General features: G+C 41.1%; 1 protein-coding gene across 2 annotated transcripts in view; it reads right to left on the bottom strand.

The window, feature by feature from the left end:
• The window catches only part of ASTN1 (astrotactin 1), a 321,704-nt gene that overhangs the window by 60,162 nt on the left and 237,962 nt on the right, over positions 1–23,580 (bottom strand). For both annotated transcript variants that reach the window (XM_025363659.1, XM_025363650.1), the window contains exons 15-16: positions 19,220–19,324; positions 17,124–17,312 (exon numbers count right to left, since the gene is read on the bottom strand). In XM_025363659.1, the coding sequence (XP_025219444.1) occupies positions 17,124–17,312; positions 19,220–19,324 (294 nt within the window). The remainder of the gene's footprint in view (positions 1–17,123; positions 17,313–19,219; positions 19,325–23,580) is intronic.

Here is a 23,580-nt window from a genome sequence, read left to right as displayed (position 1 = left end):
TTCGTTCAGTGCAGGCAGCACTCCTGCTAGGAAGGTTCTCCTCAATCCTGCCCCATCCAGATCCAGAGCCTCCTCTTTGGTGCTTCCTTTTTTCAGGTCTCTGGTAGTCCCTATCATGCCTCATTGTAATTTCTAGTTTCCTGGACTCTTCCCAGAGACTTCATGAACAACTTGAGGGCAGGCATAGTTCTTATTCATCAATGTATTCCTAATGCTTTCCACAGGGCCTGGCACTCAATCACATGTAGCTGTAGGTATGTGTGGAATGGAACTCTTCCCAAGGTGGGGTGGCACGGTGAGAACTGGGCAGAGTAAGGATTTTCTTTTGTTTGCTATCATGTTAATATTGACTAGCAATAATAAAACTGTTCCATGGATGACCATGCTTCATCTGGCATCCCCATGGGAAAACGTGCTTCTCCTGGGGCAGCAGTGTGGGCAGATCCAGAAGCCAAAGACATGCCCAGGCAGTGGGACAAGCTTCTGGAGTTCTCCTGGGTTTTAGCAGAAGGGAAAACAAATGCACTGCTTTGGGAGGGAAGGATGATGAACTATGAAGCCTTGGGTTCCAGTTTCAGTTCTGTCCTGTGGAGTAAGGGGTGCTGGGCTACCAGCAGATGAGATAGAGAGCCGCAGTGCAAGGACATGGGGTCTGTGGACAGATGTCCTGTGTGTGGACTGGTCCTACTGCCAGCATCCTCACATGTGGGACAGTACATTCATCTTGGAGACACCTCAAGGGACAAAGCTCTGTTCTACAAGGTGCCCTTCATGACTGGGCACAACTCACCACATGCCTTCACCAAACAGAGTCATAGAATGTAACCTACCTTCTCACTTCACAGGGTGGTAAGAAAACAGTATATGTCAAAAATAATAATTTTAAACTCCTGCATATCTATTTCCATCATAACTATTTCTCAGAGCTTTTGCAGTTATAATACTTTATTATTCTCCAAGTGAACTTGGCAATAATTAGTAGGCTTGACCTACTAATCTCATTCTGCCTCTCAGCCACAAAAGATACAGCTGGTCACTACTTTTGTCACTGCAGCCCTCCTGTGATCCTCCTATCTCCTGACTGTTTCTTCATAGTCTTCTTTGCGGCACCCTCTACCCCAACCTTTCCTTTATCTTACCTCTTATGGTGGGAACAATTCAGGGCTGGGTCCTGAGCCTATTTCTCTTCTCTGTCTTCCTCCTTAGATAAACTCATCTATCCGCAGGGATTTAGATACTAGTTGAATTCTCCAGAACTCGCAGATTTGCATCTCCAGCTCTGACCTCTAGTCTGAGCTCCAGACTGGCAAATCCAATGGCCTCCTTGACTTTTCCCCTTAGATGTCTCTATGGCAACGCAAAATTGACAGGCCTACATGAAGCTCTTTATTGCTCACCCTCCCCCAACGTGTTCCTTCTCATTGGCTCTGAAATTATTATAGTAACTAGCACTTCTGCATAATCAGTTACTCAAGCAAATATCTAGGAATTCTTTGGTTCCTCTTCCTCTGCTTTTCCCTCCCCAAGCCTCACTCTATTGCCAAGTTTCTCTATCCCCTAAACAAACCTAGATCTTTTCTTTCTTCTCTGTGTCCTTTCTTTTCCATTGTCCAGATTACTGCTTTAGGTCACTAAATGGTGTCCCTGTGTCCACTGTGGCTTCCCCGAAGCCATTTTCCATCCAGTGCAGGAGGGATTCAAAGAACAAAAATCTAAGTGGTACATTCCTCTTGGTGACTTCTTACCCATGAGCCTAGCTGGGGTATGTGTGGCCCTGCATAGCCAACCTCAGCCTTCCCAGCCTCCAGCTGGGCCACTGTTCCCTTACTCGTCCTGGCCCAACCCCACCAGCCTTCTCCATCACAGGTTTCTACACTGGCCATTTCCTCTTCCTGGGACATCTGTCCTCCGGCTCACCGTCCACATCTTGGCATAAGTGCTATTCAGCCAAGCTTTTGATGACCACCCTTTTTAAAGGGGGCCACTGCCCCTGTTATCCACCATAGCATCCTATTCATTACCCTCATAGCCCATCCAACACTCATAATATTTTGTGAATTCTTTATTTTCTTTTTAATATTCTGTTTCCTTCACGCCCACCCTAACAAAGCAGGGATTATGGCTCTCATGCGGTGTTGTTTGCCCCAAATCTGCACACGTTAGATACTCAGTACATGTTCACTAAATGACTCATAAAGAAGAACAAGCATTTTAAGAAAGAATAACTGATTGAATTACAAAAGAGATTTTCTTCGGTTTCATTTTGCCTTTATGTTTAACTGTAGATCATTAATGATCTCTACCAGCCCAAGGAATGCAGGACACGTGCTCTATGCAGATCCCAACATATTACTTACCCCCAAAAGAAAGGGTAGTGTGGGAATTTTGAAGGAAGCTCACTTCTTGTTTCTACTCTGCAGTGTAAAAGATTCATAGACCAGTAAAGGCTGGCAGCTGGCATTTCCTGATTATCCTCATCCACCTTACCGTGGTCAGTATTGAATGTGAACCCACTGCGAGCAGAATCTATCACAACACCCGCCGGGAGTTGTAAAGAGGTAGAGACGGAGTCCCTGCTCTCTAAGGGAAGAGGCAAAACAGACCAAATAAAAATACAAAAAGCTGAAAATGCCCCCCAAACACATCAATATATATAGAACCAATTACCACAGTAATCGACTAGGTTTATAATAAACTGACAAGAGGGACCAGGGCAGCCTGCATGGGCAATGGAGGCACACATAAAGCGTGACTTTATAAGCCGCCTCTGCGGAATAAACCTGACTGAAGAAAAACCCCAAGGACAGTGAAGAATGTCAGAGGAGTGCCGGCGGTGGGTTTACCCTATTAACGCTGGTTTCCCCTGGTCCTGGCACTCACGTTTCACCTACAAAGCACATATTTTAACTGGCAGATTTATCGAGAAATTGAGCTGGAGAAATGCTTCTTTCTACTTTTCTTTTTCTTTCTTTTTAATATGCAAAAGCAAAAACATTTTAAGGCCCGCTTGAACTTGCTTAGTTTTTGCAATTGCTCTAAACTGAGGGCTTTTGTAATATTACATTCTAAACGAGAGGAATGGTGCTCTCCCTTGCCAGGCTTAAACACGCTGATGGGCTTTGTATGGTTATGACTTAGTGCAGCCATCTCCTGCTTTCTAATTATGGTGGGCTTTAGGAGGAGATAAGGGTGACTGCTTTCTCAGTCCCAGGGTATGAACTTGTTTAGACAGGTACTGTCCCCACTCCAGCCTCAGTGGGTAGCCACTGGACCTCTAGCACTCTATGAACAATCCTTCATAAAACTGCAAGGGAGTGGTCCGGGCATCCCACATGACCTGCGAATGGCCTAATCTAGCCGGATAAATCCTCTCCCCAGAAATGCCTTACGTTGCAAGGTCTTTCATTCATTCAAAGTTCCCCATACCTCCCCACTTGTTTCCCCTTACAGTGCCTTTCGGAGTCTCTCCGAGAGCAGCTGCCTTTGGTATAGGCACTTTGGTACTTGAAAACCAAATCTTGCCCCCTGGAAACTTCCCAAGAAATGGGATGAACAATGAATGTGGGGAGCGTGTTCTGGGTCTTACAACAGGTTTTCCTGCTTCTCCCATGGGTCCTGCTGAGGGCTCAGCAACACTGTCCTATGGATACTAGCTCACCAGCTGTCAGCTTTGCCCTCAACATCTAGAATTCCACGGTGGTTTATAAGTCTTCTTTTATTAACCACTGCATTCCTAGCACCTAACACTGTGCCTGATCTATATATAATAAACACTCAATACGTCTTTTTTAATGAATGCATAAACATCATTATTGCAAAGGAATTCATAGATTTCCCTCAAGATGCTGCTAATTGAGGCCTACATACCAGTGACTCTGCGGACAGCAATATGTCAACAATAAAGACAAAGTTCATCTGGAAATTTCCAAGAGAGAGAAGTTAATCAGATTGGAAAACTGTCTACTTATCAGTAACACAGACTGAAATGATATATTCTGCGGCCTTTGACTAGTGTAGCATTGATTAATGCATTGATCACCTGCATTTCGCAGAGTAGCTGGCCATTAGGGCCAGATTTGAAAATGATGTGACTGCCCTCATTTTCAAAAAATGAGTTACTTACCTGATTCATTTCTTGCTGATTTCCTTAACATTAGTTTTTTCTTATATATTTGTATTTTTCCTTTAACTTATATCTTCTATTAATTGAACCAACTTTCGAAGAGTTTCATGAGATTCAGAGAATCTCATGTTGTCTCTGACAACAGAGAAATGTAAACTAGAAATGGACAGAAAATGGCTAGTGGCCAAACAAACAAGAGCTTAGATGAAAGGGGTTCCATTATTTGTTGGTTTAGGTCAAAGTATTTTTGTGCCTGTTGTTTCAGTTTAAACACAGGTTGCATGTTATACCTAATACACACTCCCTCACCTTCTGCAAAGAAAACTTTCCTACTCACTTTGTAAAAGAAAGGAAAATATAAAAAAGGTAGTAAAAGAAAGACTATTGTTGACTCCTACAACATTAACTGGTAGCTGGAAACTTACAATAACAATCACTAATTGGAGGTACACAAATGAATCTAACCCAGGTCCTAATAATTAATTCTAGTCTCACCTTGTGTTTAATCAGTTGGTTTTTATGTCCAGCTTGTTCTTTTAATGCCAAATTCCCAGACATCACATTATCTATCCCCCAACCCCAACCTAACCTCACACACACAAAGCAGCAAACATGGAGATATGAAAGGAGGGATGAGCAGCTGGAACAAGACCGCCTTCAGCATGATAAAAGGGTGAGCTGCTGCCAGGAGGTTGGAGGGGAGGGTGTTTGGGGAGATGCTCTCTTAAGCGACATGCTATCATTTCTGGGAAATAGAAGAAGAAGAGAAAAAATATGGCATTCACTCATTTATTAAAAAAATATTAACTGTCTGCCTGCTAGATGCTGTACATGGTAAAATGCATTGCAGGAGATGGGGTAGGAGTAGGAAGAGAATTCAGAGATTTGTGAACATGGCCCCAACCTTTCAACAATTGTTGACCCTCTTATGCCTCAGAGAATATAAAAGTGTTTCTCTAAAGCAGGATTGTTCATTGAAATCAGGACAATAAATAAGCCTAACAAAAACACAAAACTACTAATGTTATCTCTCAGCCCCCATTTGCACTTCTGTTGAAACTGGGTTGTTAATGGAGCTGGAGTCCCCCCTGTGAGGAACCAGAGGTATCTGCACCTGCATTTGTATGCAGCCAGTGGAACCGGCCTGTGCAGACTTTGTGTCATAGGTCACAGGGAAGCTGACACAGCTGGGCACTTTTATTTTTTCCACCTTTGGAGGATGTGCCTGACAGCTCCTTTGCACTTAAAAGGGAGTAACCCCCAGGCTGCTTATCAAAAAGCTTCCCCAGGGAGGCTGAGATGGGAGGATCCTGAGGCCAGGACTTTGAGGCCAGCCTGGGAGTCTTTTCTACAGACAGCACATTCTTACAGTGTCCACTCCAGCCCCCACTGCCAAAAAAAAAATTCTCACATGGGTGGGAGAAGTGGTATTTGTTTCCTGGTCTTTTCCAATAAAACTGGCTACAACAAGGTCTGAATATGGTTGGCAAAGGAGGTGATCCTGATCCTGATTTTCAGAATGGAGATTTGACCCTTCTGTTCCACTAACCACAAGTTAGTAGGTGATTTGTGACTTCTGCAATATACATATGTGTTGTACAAAGGGTGAATTTTACCCAGGGCAAGTTTTACTAACATCTCTTTTAAATTTTTATCAGTTGCTATTTTGTTCAAAAATAGGGAGATGAGTTTCAAATTTCATTCAAATAACGCTTATAATAGTAACGTAGTAATAATCAGTCCCAATGCACTGAACACTTAAAAAATACTAGACATTGTGCTTTATTTATAATTATATCCAATCCTGGTACAACCTTTTAATATAAGTATTGCTAACCCTATTTTACAGACATGGAAACTGAGGCTCACAGCCATTAAGTAAACTTCTCAAGAACCATATCTAAAAAAAATTTTGAAGCAATTCTGTGTAATAATAAATCCTTGCTACAGACAACTACATTCAACTACTTCCATTGCAATATCAACCGAGTTAACCTATTTAACCTTGAGTCAGGCAGTATTAAATGGTTGCATTCCCTTATCAGAAGTAGAAATCATTTGCTGAGTTTATAGAGTCACAGAACATTAGAACTAGAAGAAACTCTAAGTATAATCTAATTTCATTATTATACAGATAAGAAAATTATTTTGAAGAGGGTTAATAATTTACTCTAGGTCAGCTGGCTGGCTACTGGCTCAATTGAAACAAAAAACCCAGTTCTCCCAGATCCCAATCCAGTACTCTTTCCCTCAACATGTTGTCTGAGAGTAGGATGGGCAATACAGCAGGCCCCCATCATCATCAGGTTTGTTTTCTGCCACTTCAGCTAATTATAGTCAACTCAGTCCAGAAATAAGTAAGGTAAGACATTTTGAGATAGAGAAACCACATTCATCTAACTTTTATTACAGTATAATTATCTTATTTTATTATCAGTTATGGTTGTTAATCTCCTACCGATTTATAAATTAAACTTTGTCATAGGTATGTAAGCACAGGAAAAAAAAAAAAAAAACCTAGTATATGTAGGGTTCAGTACTATTCAAGGTTCCAGGCATCCATTGGGGTTCTTGGAAAAGATTCCCTGCAAATAAAGGGGACTACTGTATAGACATTTTATTGCTTAGGACATGAGGTACTCACCCCAAAAGATGTGAAAACCCCAATGATGTCAAGTTCAGATTCTCACATCTGATGTAGAATCTTCCCTTCCCTTCCCTTTTATCTTGTGATTTTTTTTTTTTTCCTTAACACATTTCCTGCAGAGATAATTAGTGGTGGATTGGAGCCTATAACTTAATCAAGATAATATGCGTGGTAAATATATGTCTTGTACTATTTAGCCTCTAGCCATATGCTTACTTCTCCTGGGTCTGTATTTCCATGGCCAGCCCAGTTGCACATTGAGCTACATGTTGGATAAAAGAAAATGCACTAAACAAATTGGCCCCAGTTTAGCTTGGCCATAAATAGACTTTCTTCTCTACATACCCCATCCAGGGATCTACGCTTCTCTCTTTTCCACAGTCATGTTGGTTATCATTCTGATAGTTAGCAATTATTTCCTATAGGTCCTACATTATTCTAGGAGCTATGGGAATTCAGAAAACAATTGTAAGGGTTTTGCGTTTGCTATTTCATCTGCCTGGATTGTTCTGCTTCCCATCTTTGCATGACCAGCTCCTTATCTTTCAAGTCTCAGCTCAAAATCACCGTCACTGAGGCTTTCTCTGTGCTGGCCATCTGGATTTACTCCAGTCCTCCAGTCAACCTCTGGTACGTCAACTGGCTTCAGTTTCCTCAAAGCATCTATGAGTATCCGAAATTATTGCTTTCATTTATTTATTACTTGACATTTCTCTCTCTTCTCACTAGGATATGAGCTCCAGAAAAGCAGGAAAAGTTTCTGCATCATTCATTATCATAGCTCCAGAGCCTAGTCCAATGACTAGTAGAGAAGGTGTTAAATAAATAAATGAACAGCCCATTCCAGGAAGCAATCAATCAAGTTCTGAAGGCAAAGTTTACATATCTGGAGTAGTTGGGAATAGTCCAGAATATGATAAAATTAACTACTAAATTGTATGGTAGAGACAATATGTTACTATTGTCAGGCTCATAATTATATGAAAGGAGCTTTCATCAGCACTAGAATTTTCCCATCAACCAAAATACTATCCAGGTTAGGATGCAAAACTCTTCAAAAACTTTCTAGAGGAAAAAATGAGGGCCTCATTTGAACACTGCTTTTAGCAACCTAGACAGAGATTTCCTGAGATAGTAAGATTAGGACAATGTTGCCTAGAGTAGTACAAAGCTATTAAATAAAAAAGTCAGCTTATTGCCTTTAATACTGATTTTTGGTATGTTTCCAATTCCTTTCAGTGCCTGAGGGCTTTAGATAGTTCAATTCTTCAATTCTGCACACAAACTATTTTCTGCACACAAGCCTAATGATCAATGGCCTAATCAAAGAAAAGCCTTGGTCCAAAGTGAAAACCACTCAGGATAGTCCTCCTGCCTGACACTCCTCTGTGGAGTTAACATCAGGGCATAACCCTGGAGACCACCGTGCCATGGCTCCAGTGTCGAAGTTTCTGTATTAGACAGGATGAAAAAAGACAGTAAGAGAACCCACTGCCTGCAGGTCTTCAAGAAAAATATATAGACTTGCTATACAAAATGTGGTCTTGGAACTAACAGCTTTGGCATCATCTGGGAGCTTGTCAGAAACGCAGAATTTCAGGACCCACCCAGACTTACTGAATTAGAATCTCCATTTTAACAAGATCTTAGGTGATACATATGCGTATTACATTTTAAGAAGCACTGTTGGATAAGAGACAAAAACTATTCCAACAACTGTGTCGTCATTATGGATCATGGCCAAAATAAATCCCACAACACTCAAAAATACAAAAAACTAAGAGTTAATGGCAGTGGATCACCATGAAATCTACCTAGGGCTGATTTCTGTTTCTGTGGTGGGTTTACCTTTGACCAGTTTCCTGGCTTCAGTTGTTTCTTATTCTACCTCATTTTGTTCACAAACTTTTCTACTTTGATCTGTTTTTGTGCAATTGGCAGGATAAAAGGCAAGAAGCAATTCCCAGTCCATCTCAGTAGGTAAAGGCATTCTTTTTTTTTTGTTTGTTTTTTGAGAAGGAGTCTCCCTCTGTCACCCAGGTTGGAGTACAGTGGCGCAATCTCCGCTCACTGTAAGCTCCGCCTCCCGGGTTGATGCCATTCTCCTGCCTCAGTCTCCCGAGTAGCTGGGACTACAGGCACCTGGCACCATGCCCAGCTAATTTTTTTTGTATTTTTTAGTAGAGACGGGGCTTCACCATGTTAACCAGGATGGTCTCGATCTTCAGACTTCGTGATCTGCCCGCCTCAGCCTCCCAGAATGCTGGGATTACAGGCGTCAGCCACCGTGCCTGGCCAAGGCATTCTTTTAAATCCTGACTGTATTACTTACTATTTCTGTGACCACATGCACATTATTTAAGCTCTCATTATTATTATTTCCTAATCTATAAAATGAGGAGGGTAAGACTTAAATGATATGTATGTTTGAAGATTAAATGAAAAAGGCGATATAACATGCTTAGCAAAGTGCCTGCTCAAAGTAAGTGCTCAAAAAGAAAAAAAAAAAAGGTAGCTATTTGGTAATATTATTCTTAGTAACTTTCTCCCTCAACCTACATATCTAGTTTACTCTGGACTCATTGCATCAGAGCCGAGGGACTTGGAGACTCAAATTAAATCCTCACACATATGTTTAGGAAAGCTTTAGAGTGTCTTCAGGAGGCTCTGTCTATGACACCAGTGGGCTTCACTGTGGCAGCACCTTCATCAGGCCTGTCTGCCTGTGAATGTCATTGAACAGCTGCCTTCTCTAAATCCCCTCTCTGCTCACTACAGGTCTTTGCATGTAGCAGGCCCTCAGCAAACATTTGTTGAATGAATGAATTAATTAATCATTTAGAGAAAATAACTATATGCCATAATTGCTTTGCTACTTGAGTGCTAACTTTGTTGTTATAAATGTATAAAGAAAGATCCTTTGGAGCTAGTTTGCAACTTTGGGGTTGTAAAACGTAAAGCCTTTTAGAAATTTGTTATGACTCCTCATTGGATTTCTATAAATTTGTGTCATTTTTATGACACATGTTACAATGAAGCAAGTTAGCCTAAGAACTACGTCAGCCTCAAATACACAAGGACAGGTCTAGGCTGACCAGCATTCACAGAGCAGGAGTAGAAGGCATTGCTGATTCGGCTGTTGTTTTTGGTTCAGCCAAAGCAGAGGTCTGTTTACTATCTTGGGAGAGGAACCAATTTAGTCTTCCTGGGCTTTATCCACATACAAACGTGGAAGACATGGCATCTTGTCTGCTGGAAATACAATGCCATGTAGCTGGTTTACTCCTTTCTTTGACTCTGATTTACCGCTGCTTAGAGCCTGAGCATCACATTAGAGAATGAACTAAGCTTGTGCCTCAGAGGGAGAGCAAGTCATTCTTCTCAGCTTTCCCGATGCGAAGGAAGAAACTGGCCAGAAAAAAAAGATGGATTATGTAGAAAAAATGTGGATTACGAACGAGAAGGTGCAGTGGAATGGAAGAGCTTGCTTATTACAATTTGTCCACCCAGATAACCCCACTGATATGCACCAAAAGCAATAGCAAGAAAAGGTGATGGCAAAAGTCAGATCTAAAGCAACAATGAAAGTGATATTGGAAAAGGAAGGGAAGAAAGACCCAAGGAAATCCACTCCTGAATGAAGTATAAAGAAAAGAAAAAGAAAAAAAATGTACCGTGCTTAGTGCATCAGGTGAGGTACAATTAAACCCCTGAAAGTTCTAATTTAAAATAGGTTTCCTTTTTTCTTGGTTATTTCTCTGGGATATACAGATCTATATCTCTTTACTGGTTTCTCATGAAGTAAGAAAACATAAAGGATCCATTCCTTTAACAAAATGTGGATGTTAATTACATGCCAGGCACTGTGTCAGGGATGAAGACTCAAAGATTAATAAGACGTGGTCATATCATTTTGTAATTCCTCCCAGACTTCAGTCCAAAGCTCAGCTTTCTGCAGATAAAAAAGTATGTTTTCCTTTGTTATCAGTTACCTCACTGATACAGTTAACTCAGGATAACATAAACTTTCAGAATATACTTTTCAATCTTTTAAAAGAGTTTTATTATAACAGTGGCAGATGCTTGTGGGAAAAGCAATTTGGAAGTTTTTAGTCCAAAAAATAAAAGTCCCTCATCCATATCTCTAATCTTGGAGCGAACAGATAATTTATTTTGAGATTATATGTTCATGTTTCTCTATAAATATGCATGTTTGTATGTATGTGTATGTTATATAAATATACACACAAACTCATATACATATATAACATACATTATATATAAATATATATTTTTTGAGAAAAAGGATAACATAATTAAATATATGTGTATTTATAATTTTACAGAAAGACCAGACCCTAGTATATCTATTCTTCTAAAGCTTGCTTTGTTCACTTCCATTGGCTAGGAATAGACTATCTTTGGGTGGATAGACAATAAACTGGTAGCAGTGGTTGCCTGATTGCCTCTGGGGAGTGGAACTGGATTACTGGGAAATAAGAGTGGGAAGAAGATTTACTTTTCATTTTATTCTGTTTTCTGCATTTTGATTACTTTAAATAAATAAACTTTTGAAATTAAAAAAAAAAGAGAAATATGGTAAATACTGTCAAGTCTATTATTATGGAAGACAGTCGTGCAGGGAAATGACAATCCAGGGAAATGTGGAGAGTGCTGCCAAAGGATGCATATGAAGAGCTGTGAGAGCATAAAATAGGCAGCAGAGAACCCTGTCTGAGTGTCAGGGGAGGCTTGGTGGGAGTGATGTTGGAGCTAGCTCTTGAAGAGTGGGAAGGAGGAGATGGTAGAATGGAGGGCGGGTTAGATAGATTGAGAATCACATGCCCCAAGTCTTGGAAGTGTGAAAAACCTTGATGCCCTCTTTCAAACTAGGGAAATCTTAGTCCTGGACCCATGATGGGGCCTGACATTTGGCAGGATATTATTTAATTATTTAAGGTCTAGCAATTTATAGAACTTTAGGAGGTGAAAGAAAAATGCAAGCAAGAAACATAAACCATAGCCAGGAAGACTAATGTGTTGATCCTCAGGGCCTGGAAAGAGAGATAGATGCCCCCAGGAATTAGGCAACAGAACAGACACAAAGGGACAAGAGAGTTTCAAGTGGAGGACAAGAGAAGCATTCAAGAGAGAAAGTTTCTGAGTAAGACAGAGTAGTGGTGGAGACTTCAGAGAGCAAATCTGTGACCTTGGATTGAAGCAGGAAGGAAGTCTCTAGGGACCTAAACTGTGCAGAGGCAAATGAAAAGGTTTAGGATTGACAGAAGATAGCCTTATGTCATCAGAGTGGAGGGTACTCGGGGTAGGTAGCAGTCAGTGATGCAATGGCTGGAGAGGTGAGAGGGGGTGGTAGGCTGAAAAATGGCTCCCACAGTCCTAATCTCTAGAACCTGTGAATGGCAAAGGAGAGTTTACAAATATCATTGAATTAAAGATTTTGAAATGGGGAGATTATCTTGGATTATCTGGGTGGGCCTAAAGCAATCAAAAGGGTGTTTATAAAAGGGATGCAGGAGGAGTCAAAGTCATAGAGAAGGCTATGTGGCTCAGAGACTGGAGTGATGCACTTTAAAGACGGGGAAGAGGCCGCACACTAAGGAATGCAGGTGGCCTCTAGAAGCTGTAAAGGACAAGGCAAGAGATTCTTTCCTAGAGCTCCCAGAAAGAACAAGCCCTGGTGGTGCCTTGAATTTAGTCCAGCGAAACTGAGTTTGGACTTCTGGCCCCCAGAACTCTAAGAAACATAAATATGTGCTTTTTTAAGTCACCAAGTTTGTGGTAATTTGTTGCAGCAGCCACAGAAAACTAATATAGGGAGTGCAGTCAATTGTTCGTGCTGAGAAGGCAGAAAGGAGTTACTGAAGGGTTTCAAGCTGAGGAGTGATGTCATTAAATAGCATTTAAAAATAACAGGCCAGGCACAGGGGCTCACACCAGCAATCCCAGCACTTTGGGAGGCCGAGGCAGGCGGATCACGAGGTCAGGAGATCAAGACCATCTGGCTAACACGATGAAGCTCCATCTCTACTACAAATACAAAAATTTAACCAGGCATGGTGGCAGGTGCCTGTAGTCCCAGCTACTCGGGAGGCTGAGGCAGGAGAATGGCATCAATCCAGGAGGCGGAGCTTGCAGTGAGCCAAGATCGCACCATTGCACTCCAGCCTGGGCAACAGAGCAAGGCTCTGTCTTAACAACAACAAAAAAAAAGTAACAGACAGTGAACTGTAGAATGTAGAATGGAGTGGAGTGGCAGGAAACTGAAGAGGAAGAGATACATGACGAGGTGATTGCAATAGTTTTTGAGAACCTTGAAGAAACGGAGAATGGGAGATGCTGTTGAAGACATACTTAGGTGGTGAAAAGGACTTTGTAATGGTTTAATGTGGAGAGTAAAGAGGAGGATCAAGAAGGAATCCTCACTCTACGCTGTGACCCATCAATGGAGTTCACAAATCTACCACAGTGTAGTACTTATGGGGAAGAGAAAGCATCCATCATTGAGGTGCCTGGAGAATTTCCAGGTAGAAATGCTAAACACTCAAGAGCAAACGAGGTTTCAAGCCTCAGAAAAAAGGAGAGAATTAGGAGCGCCAGTGGAGGTGGCTGCAAAAGGACAGTGCCCAACAATAGGAGGGAGAGACTCACTAAGCACAAAACCCCATGAAATGACCAAGATGCATATGGTTTTTTTAGAGGGATATGCACACACACAAAAAAAAAGAGAAATAAAGGCCAAAGATTTATGGAGAGAATCTGCACAGAATTACATCTGGGGCATCAAGGAAAAGAGGATTTTCAAGAAAGTTGCCCTGGTCAAGAGGGACACAGTCTTCTGCTGAGATACATGGGATGGTCACAGGATTGACATCAGGGAATCTCCAATTAAGAAGCCCTAGGGTAGATGTCCTTCTCCCAGCGTTGTTTTTGTAGAGCAAAATAGCTGAAAGTGATAATTGGAAGAGTGAACTGGAGGTGAGGAAGTAGAGAAAAGAGGTATAAACTACCCTTGTAAGAAATGAGGTGCCAATACATTGAAAAGGAACAGCGGTAAAGAGGAGTGCGTGTTTATAAAAGGATTATTTTTTAGGAAGATACAAGGTTGCAGAAGAGAGAGTTCAGTGACTGAAGAGGTTGTAAAGATTAAAAAGGAGGAGGGTAATGAAGGAGTGAGGTGTAGAGGAAGCAGGGAGGGATGGGTGCCAGCACGCAGGTGGAGAAGTTAGTCTGGAGAGGAAGAACCTCCCGACATTTTCTGTGGCATGTGGGCAAAGAACGATGGGAGAAGATAGGAGTAAGGTTAGACATGGGGACGGGAGGTTGAAAATTTCGTTTCTGAAATGTTTTACTTGCTCTGTAAAAACAAATTAAGACAGAAGCCAGGTGCAGTGGCTCATGCCTATAATCCCAGCACTTTGGGAGGCTGAGGTGGGTGGATCACCTGAGGTCGGGAGTTCAAGACCAGCCTGACCAACATGGAGAAACCCCGACTCTACTAAAAATACAAAAATTAGCTGGGCGTGGTGGTGTATGCCTGTAATCCCAGCTAGAGGCAGGAGAATCGCTTGAACCCGGGAGGCAGAGGTTGCGGGTGAGCCGAGATCGCACCATTGCACTCCAGCCTGAGCAACAAGAGCGAAACTCTGTCTTGAAAAAAAAAAAAAAAAAATTAAGACAGACTTCATCAGACTTATCTTGAGCAAGATGAGCCTCAACGTTGGTATGGCAAACCACATAGTGTTAGCATGACAAATAAGTGCCTGTTGAATGGGAGGCTGCCTTCCGAAGATCTGGCCCAAAACACCCATCTCTGAATTTTCCTCAGTCAGGCATAACTAAAGCAAGTTACATATCTGCAATAAAACCCACATGGAAGTCACCACCTCAGGGGGGCTTTTACACCATTACTACCACCATCACCACTGTCAGTGACAACAAAGCAACAGCAACAGCAAACACCTTGAGTGCTTACCATGTGCTTGGCTCTGTGGTTCTGTGGCTCTGAGAATTTAAAGTTGCATAAGGCAAAAAACCTACTCATGAGAATTCTATGACTTTGTAGAGAGAAGAGGAGACTTTTATCCGAATACCTAACCTGAGAACACATCCCATGTAAAGGAAGATTCATAAGGATTCCTAAACTGTCGGGGCTGGAGAACTAGAGAGGGCATTACAGATGAGGTCCAGATAAATGATTGACTAAAGCAATATCACCCGGATGACTCCAGACTTTCATCCTTAAGTCCTGTGCTTTTTCCATTTCACTTCACCCTGGTAAAGTTCCTTTCCTATTCAATCCATACATAATTTTAGGTATCTGGTCATAAGTACAGAAATAAGAAACAGAGAAATTCATTTTACTAGAAGGGTTTTCAAGTCAGAGCAGGCAATAACATGTAATCAAAGGACTCAAGCCCAAAAATAGTGTCCCTTGCATGTCACAGAAGGTATAGCCCTCGCAGCACACTTGTCACTCCTAGGGTAAAGTTTCATTCAGTATCAGCCCTCTCAGAGAGCAGGACAGAAGAATATCTCCCTTTGTCTTACGCACATATCATTCTTTATCAGTGACATTCCCTCGTGCAGCATTTTGGAATAAAAGGAAATGGATGCCAAAGGAGGAGAAATATATTTAAAGAACCAGACTAAAGAACAAAACACATAAACCCTATAACTTAGAAGTAAGTTTTAGGAATGAAGGTGGTAGATAGAGATTGACGTAGACCTACTAAAATGTTTGAATGTCTTTTAAGATTAGTAACAAGCAAGGAGCTTAATATAGACCATATTTCAGAGAACCAAAGTCAACACTTAGACTGTGGCAAAACTAGCTCCTGAGCAGCAAGAGAGGATTGCAATCAAGAAGAATAGGACATAATGCCAAGGCCGTGGACAGAATTCCCTCTTGGATTCAGTATTTAACCTTAAGGACATTGCATTGCTTAGGAGAGAGGCAAGGTCTAGAACCAGGAGCTCTTGGTAGGGTCAGACTCTTATCTCCCAGAAATCTGAGACCCTGGCAATCCTTGAACCACTGGCAAACAGAAATAGAAGAGGATTCAGCCCTCTGGTTCAGTCCTCAGGCTCTGGCATGAAAACATAAGAAAGCTTTGCCAGCTGGAACTGGTAGTATCTACAGTTGCTTATATTACATTGCTCTCTTGGCAAATTGGAATCAGAACAATGTTAACATCCTGAAGTTTGAAGAGATAGCAGAAGCCTGTGGTTGTGTTTCTGAGTTTACAGGAACCAAGGCTTGAGGGGAATGAATGACTGCAGCCACTGTAGCCCAGACACAAATCTCTTGTTTCTTCTGGGAGAAAGTGCCCAGCCAGAGGAGAGACCATCATAGCTCTGCTACCTCTTGAGCAAGGGAAAGCAGGAATTTGTGAGGAGCTCAGAGAACCAAGAGCACCTCAGTCACAGAGACATACTTGCCCCTGTGGCAGCCCTGCTGACAGTAGAGGTCCCTTGTCTCAGAAGAGCCCTGCCTTGGTCATTGAGTCTTAAGATGACCCATTTCTTGAGTTTTTATTGGGCTAATTCATCACTTGCCCTTTAGCAAGTTCCATATCCACAACTTGGCCTCATCAGAATGCCATGTGGATAAACTCAAGAGAAATTCCATGAATGGCAATTCTAAAGCAGTCTTGGTTGATCAGATACAAATATACTGGCCACTATGTCTGCTATACCAGAGAGTGAATCAAGAAGGTATAAAAAAATTCCAATTTCTTATACTTACTTGAACTGAATACTAACTTGCTGTCAAGACAGTAGACAAAGATTTGTTTGTGAGGCTGTTATTCAGAGCTATATAAACGCTTGGCCAATAGAGATTTCCTCATAACACAAATCAGTCGGAAAAATGAGCCTACGCAGAGGGCAGGATGAAGCAAGAAGGGGTTTACTATGTATGTAGCTGCTATAAAGGGATTCCAGGCAGAGTTGGGTGTGACTCCTGGAGACTGAATCATGCTCTCTGCTACTTCTCTCTTACTTTATACAAGCAGTCTGATACTTTGTCCTCCCTAGGGTAGCAAAATGGATGGTGGCTGGCAAGAATCTTTCGAGGACTCTCTCTGTGATAACTAACATAGTAAGCCTACAGTTTTGACCCCATTCTGCATCTAAAATTCCCTAAACACTTTGATTTTGAGATTTGGTTTTTGCAACCAAACCTTGGAAATGTTAAAGATGGGCACAGAGCATTGTGGGAAAATCTGAGTAAGACCTGTTATTACAGACTCCTTAAAATCGGTCTTATAGATTGTATGCAGGCAGCCGGTACTGACATGAGGTATGGAATTTGCCAACAAGCATGCCACTCACCTTTACTGATGTCTTCATACTCCAGCCAGAGTCGCCGCTGGACCTGCTTGTTTGGGTACCAGATAGAACAGGACTCCTCAAAGCCGTAGATAGCTTCCTGGATGTAATGGTTGCCGAACTGGTCCAACAACGCCACAAAATCTGCACGAGATGTAGCCCCATCCAGCGAGTGGAGAGCATTGCTGAGGGCTATGGAGAGGCATCACCCAAGGGTAAGAATGAGGGCTCACACTTTGTGTATACAGATTCCCAGGCAATTCAGTCCCAAACATGGAAATGCCTGTGTGGCTCAAAGTGATGTGGGAGAGCTAGCTAGAAGTGTCTGGTGAGTATTTCCATTTAGCTAAATCAGACATTTCAGTTCCTAAGTGAGTATCTTTTAAGCCAGTTGGTTGTATTAACTCTGTGCCAAGTTAAGCAAAACGTTGCCAAACCTCTACTCCTGCCCCCTTTAAATCAATGTTTTTTCTTTTTTTAATCACAGGTCATGACATTAAATCAATTTAGTGAGTTCAAATAATAGCATTTGAAAAAAGCAGAAACAATTAGCATAGTCTAAAATAGAAACACAAATACCAGTCGAGAACATTTCACATCATGAAGATAAAGTATCGCTTCATGAAACTTCTGTTGTGTGCATGTGGGAGTATGTGTACGCACAAGGTCACGATACAAAATGTGTTCTAACTGTGGGTAGTGATCAAAAAAGGCAATTGCAAAATACTGCCTTCAGACGTAGACATGGGCAATGAGAAGACAATGACAGAAGAAAGGAAAGAAAAGTCACTAATACACGCCTATTTTATTGCAGAAATTCTAAAATAAAAGGACTGGGAAATGACAAATGGAAAAGAAAACTTGTTAGCCTCCTCTCCCCCAACCCTGCAGGCAAATCTTGGATTTGCTGTCTCTCTTTAAGAGAATTACTGTATATCTGTCTGAAAGATGGCCTATGGTAAATCTTCCAAATCCAATACCTTTTGGATCTGGCTAGCTTTTAATGATCTCCTCTTCTACATACCTGTCTCCCATGAAGGCAAAGTCAAGTCTAGCTCAGCTTGAGACTTCAAGTGCTGAGATCCACATCACAGTGACACCATTGTGTGACTTTGAATGGCATGTGGCAACAGCGATATTTGTTGTTAACTCCTGACATGCACAGCATCTGTGCTGGGTGCACACTGACTATGGAAATGGAGTAAAATCTCTAATGTATTTTCCTAGAATGAAAAGTAGCTTAGTTCTTTCTAGATGTGCTGCACCAGAAGAGTTTCTGTCAGTAAGGTCCCCATCCCAATCACTTCTTGCCAAGAACTCTTTTGTGTTAAAAGAGAAAAAGTTCTGAGTCCCCTGTGTCCTATGAAAATGTGCTATATCCTTAATGCATTATCTTTATGCACAAAACTTTACTCTTTGTGAGTTTCTGTCTCACTTAACTTCATAACTTCTCTATTTGTCCTCTACCATTTATCTTCCTCCCATTGGCCTTAAGGCTCTACCTCCCTATTGCTGACTCTAAAACCCTAAGTAAGTTTGGAACTCACTACTCCTTAACTTACTAACTATACAGAACGAGCTAATATCTATTTCTCTCTCTCTCTCTCTCTTTCTCTCTCTCTCAATCCCTCAGTCTCTTCATTTCACTCACTTGCTGTTTAGGAGTGTTAGGCTGATTTCTGGTTTTCCTTCCCCGCTCTTTCTTGCTCTCTTTTTTTAGTTCATTGTATGGAGTCTCTAAATTACGTTCTTTGCATTTGGAATGCTTAATTCTGTCAATTTGTAAAAAGTCTGCTTTTACGTATCCTCTCCACATACTGGATGAGCCCAGGAAAAATTATACCTTCATTGGCTCCGGTCTTGCCCTTTCCTTCTCTTCTGTAGTCCAAGATAACATGTGCAATGTAATCTCTACTTAGAAAAGAATCCGATTCTAGCTATCTGCTCTTTTGGATAAATCTGAGTAAATAGCTCTCACACCTCATGTAGTAGCTACATTTTAGGCTGCATCTTCGACAATGGGACCAAAGGCTTCTCCCCTTGGAAAGGACTTCTAAGTTCCAGAGAAGGTGGGCAGGATAGGCCGCAGCAGTGCTCACCCTGAGAGATGGCCACTTGGTTGAGTTTGATGTGGTACATCACAGACCGGACCTTCCAGTGCTGCAGCACAGGGTACCCAGACACTTCACTGAAGTTCACCATCCCTAAGGACAGAAGAGATGTAAGCTCAGTTCTGAGACTGATTCATAAGTCCCAAATCAAAAAACATGACCCACCTCTATGAGGAGAAGTGTTGTAATTGTGAGAAAATGATTAAATGTTCTTTGATGAAGAGAATTTCTGGAACCACAGTAACAACAGCTATCATTTATTAAACCCTTACTCCATGCCAGGCATTTTGCTAAGCACTTTGCATACATATATTAAGCCATTTGATCCTTGTGGGACAGTTGTTATTATTTGAATTTTTTAAATGAGAAAATTGAGGCTCTAAGGCTGGCTATGTTACTGCAGTAGGTGGTTTCAGAATGACAGTCACTTTCATACGCAATAAATTCTTGTTCTCAAAACCTGACTAGCCTCTCTCTGGCTACCTGGCAAATAGACTTTTTGGTGCCCAGTCATTTTGTCTCTAAAGTGAGAGGCTTAACTGAGATGACCTCTTGCTTCCTTTTCAATTCTGATTCCTACCAGCTGTATGATTTGGGGCCATGCAACTCATTTGTTTGCATTTTGATATCTGAAAAATGGGGATAATGGTATTCATCCAATCTACTTTATAGGCAGGTTGTGAGAACAATACAATTATGGGCATAAAAGTATACTTTGAAAAAAGATAAGGTCCCTAAGACACCAGGTAAGCCAGGATGGGGCTCCAGATGAGTCTGAGGCCAGGCGGCAGTTCTTACTCATTCTGCTATAATATCCCCATAGCAAATTTATATTAAACCCTAGGCTTACTGTAATACACCCGATTTTTACTCTTTTTAATGGTTGCAGTAATTGACTCAGCTCACATACCTGATAACATTGATTTTTCTGTCTCGTTTAACTGATTTGTGTTCAGTATTTAAGTTTTAATTACTCTCAGGCTGATAATGCTTATTTCTTCTTTACCAGAAGGAACAGTATCAGGGTGACTAAATCATTAAGTGGCAGGAACAGCCAAATATTGAGTGCTATCTCTGTGCCAGACATTGTGATAGCCATGTGTTGTCTCATTTCTACTAATGGAAAAACTGAGGCTCTGAGAAGTTAAGTTAGTTGTCCAAAGTCACTCTCAATAAACACAACCTTACAGCCTCTTAGTGATGTTATTAATGGGCTGTTCTTCCTTGAGTACCTTGAAGGAAGAGTGTCACCCTGTTTGAATTCTAGCCATTACTATAAATATAAATGCTACCGAAACAAAATAATTAGGTCATAGGAAAAAAAGTTGCCTTGCTAGGTTTAGAAAACCAATTTTAGCTTTATTTCTATGCTTAATCTTTGCTATATGTGTAAGTTATAGGAATATATACACACTTGCATATGTGTGTACATATTTATATATATACAAATATAAGAGCAATATATAGTACATTTATATATATTATGCATAAAATGTGTGGTGTGTGTGCATATCTACAAATATAATGGCAATAATACATATGTAGTGAATTATCCTGCCATTTTGACCCATGTTTCTTTCAGGCTAAATCAACTAATTTAATACTTAAACTGGATGAAGAGTCGGTAGGATTAATTAGCTGCTTGTCAACCCTAATCAAATTAGGTGAGTAACTGCCAAATTTTCATTTCTGTGTGAATTATATGGGAATAATTTTTGGTAAGGCAAAAAGAAAACAGGTCAGGAAACGTGCTTAGTGAATCAATTGCTTAAATTTTATCTTAGGCAATCAAAGGTAAGCTACCTGAAACTAAGAGAAGGTTTTTAGTATTCTTTTCTTTCAAATATTCTTTTAGGGCATTAATCTTTGTGACTACCAACAGTCATACTACTACATACTTTGGCTTTTAACTTTCACGTTAACTTCAGAAGCATACAAATGGAATTCTAACTTTACAAGTTTAAGACTTCAGTCACATGCTTTAAAGGTACATTTTATGAGAGCATAAGATGTGCATGATATGTAGAACTATTTAATATAACAAGTATTGTCTAATTAGGTCAGCTCAACGGCTTTGCTTTTAGTTTGAAAAGTTTATTTATAAAAAAAAATAACAAGTCCACTAAATAAAAATTTTTCAAATTATTAGGCAAAACCACCTTTAATTGAATTATTTCATAGGGGAAAAAGAAACAGGAAAGAAATCACAAAGCCTGAGCTCTAAGGTTGGCTGTGATGCTGCAGTAGGTAGTTTCAAAATGACCGTCACTTTCATACCCGTAACTTCTTGTTCTCACAACCTAACTATCCTCTCTGGCTACCTGGCCCAGGGACCTTTCTGTTCCCAGTTGTTTCATCTGTAAGGTGAGAGTTTTAGGTGAGATGATCTCTTGCTTTCTTTTCAGTTTGGATTCCTACCAGTTATGTGACTTTGGGGAGGCCACTCATTTACTTGTGTTTTCATGTATGAAAAGTGTAAATAATAGTATTCATCCTATCTACCTTACAGGCAGGTTGTGAGAACAAAACAAAATTATGGGCATAAAAGTTCTTTGAGAAAGCTGGGCGCGGTGGCTCAAGCCCATAATCCCACCACTTTGGGAGGCTGAAGCGGGCAGATCACTTGAGGTCCAGAGTTTGGGACCAGGCTGGCCAACATGGTGAAATCCCATCTCTACTAAAAAAAAAAGAAAAAAGAAAAAAGAAAAATAGCTGGGTATGGTAGTGCGTGCCTGGTGCGTGCCTGTAGTCCCAGCTACTAGGGAGGCTGAGGCAGAAGAACTGCTTGAACCCAGGGGCCGGAGGTTGTAGTGGGCCAGGCTCACGCTATTGCACTCCAGCCTGGGTGACAAAGTGGAACTCTGTCTCAAAAAAAAAAAAAAAAAGTTCTTTGAGAGAAGAGAAAGTATCATACACATACATGGCCTTCATAATTTTATCATGGTCACCCTCCTTACCTCTCTCTCATCATACCTAACTGCGTAAACCTGGCATTTCTTAATTAGTGCTTTTGTTAAAACTTCCTGGGCTTTTTAGTCCAGAACAACAGAGGGAAGATAAAATAAAGAAACAAGCACAGATGTTGGGTGGGGAAGAGGGGTAGGGTGTTCCATATCCACACAGAATGAGCCAAACAACTGAACTCCATTACTTAGTTGATCAACATTTCTCCTGGATGCATTTATGCCACACCATAGTCAGGGAACAGTTACATAACTGTTCATGCTTAGAAGTGTTTTTCCATGCCTACTTACAGATAATAATTCTGTTAGTTAAAACGAAAGGGGTATTTTAAAATATATATTTTCTAGGTGAGCCATATGACATACTTTCTCAAGGTGCCCTTGACAGGCAGTCAGTGTCATGCGCGTACGTGTGAAGAGACCACCAAACAGGCTTTGTGTGAGCAATACAGCTTTTTAATCACCTGGGTGCAGGCGGGCTGAGTCCGAAAAGAGAGTCAGCAAAGGGAGATAAAGGTGGGGCCGTTTTATAGCATTTGGGTAGGTAAAGGAAAATTACAGTCAAAGGGGGGTTGTTCTCTGGCGGGCAGGAGTAGTAGTCACAAGGTGCTCAGTGGGGGAGCTTTTTGAGCCAGGGTGAGCCAGGCACAAGATAATGTCATCGCTTAAGGCAAGAACCGGCCATTTTCACTTCTTTTGTGGTGGAATGTCATCAGTTAAGGCGGGGCAGGGCATTGTCACTTCTTTTGTGATTCTTCATTTACTTTAGGCCATCTGGGCCTATACGTGCAAGTCACAGGGGATGCGATGGCTTGGCTTGGGCTCAGAGGTCTGACAGTCAGGTTCAATTTTTTAAAAAATTTTATTATTTTGGGACACATTTCTGCTGGATGACTATTTTTCAAGCAATATCTCTGACTATGTTTTCTCAAGAAAAAAACACTAATTTTTCCTACCTATTCTTGAAAAAAGAAGAACTGAAAAGACTTTACCGGCAATATTCAAAGCAAGAAAAAGAAAGAATAAGGAAGAAAGGAAGAAAGGCAGGAAGGCAGGAAGGGAGGGAGGGAGGGAAGACACTAGCTTTTTCTTGTTATTTTTTCTGAAATGTCAGGGATATATGTATATTGCCCCAAAGTTCTAAAGCCAAGAGTCCATCCCCTTTGGATGAACTTTAAAAAATTCTAAAGAGCCCAGAGGTCCAAACCTTCACATAGATTTGATGACTGTGGCACCCAACAGGCCTATGAATGCAGCCAGCAGCCTCCTCTACCTCCTCTGGACTTCCTTCCCTTTCTCAGCTGAAAGACTGAATACACAAATGGACAATGGCCAGATTATATATAAAAATAGAACTCTGATTCACAATCCGCAGCAACCAGCTCA

This window comes from Theropithecus gelada, chromosome 1, assembly GCF_003255815.1.
Source record: "Theropithecus gelada isolate Dixy chromosome 1, Tgel_1.0, whole genome shotgun sequence".
Lineage (NCBI taxonomy): Eukaryota > Metazoa > Chordata > Mammalia > Primates > Cercopithecidae > Theropithecus > Theropithecus gelada.
The sequence above is the reverse complement of the archived record's forward strand: the minus strand, read 5'-3'. Positions and strand labels throughout refer to the sequence as shown.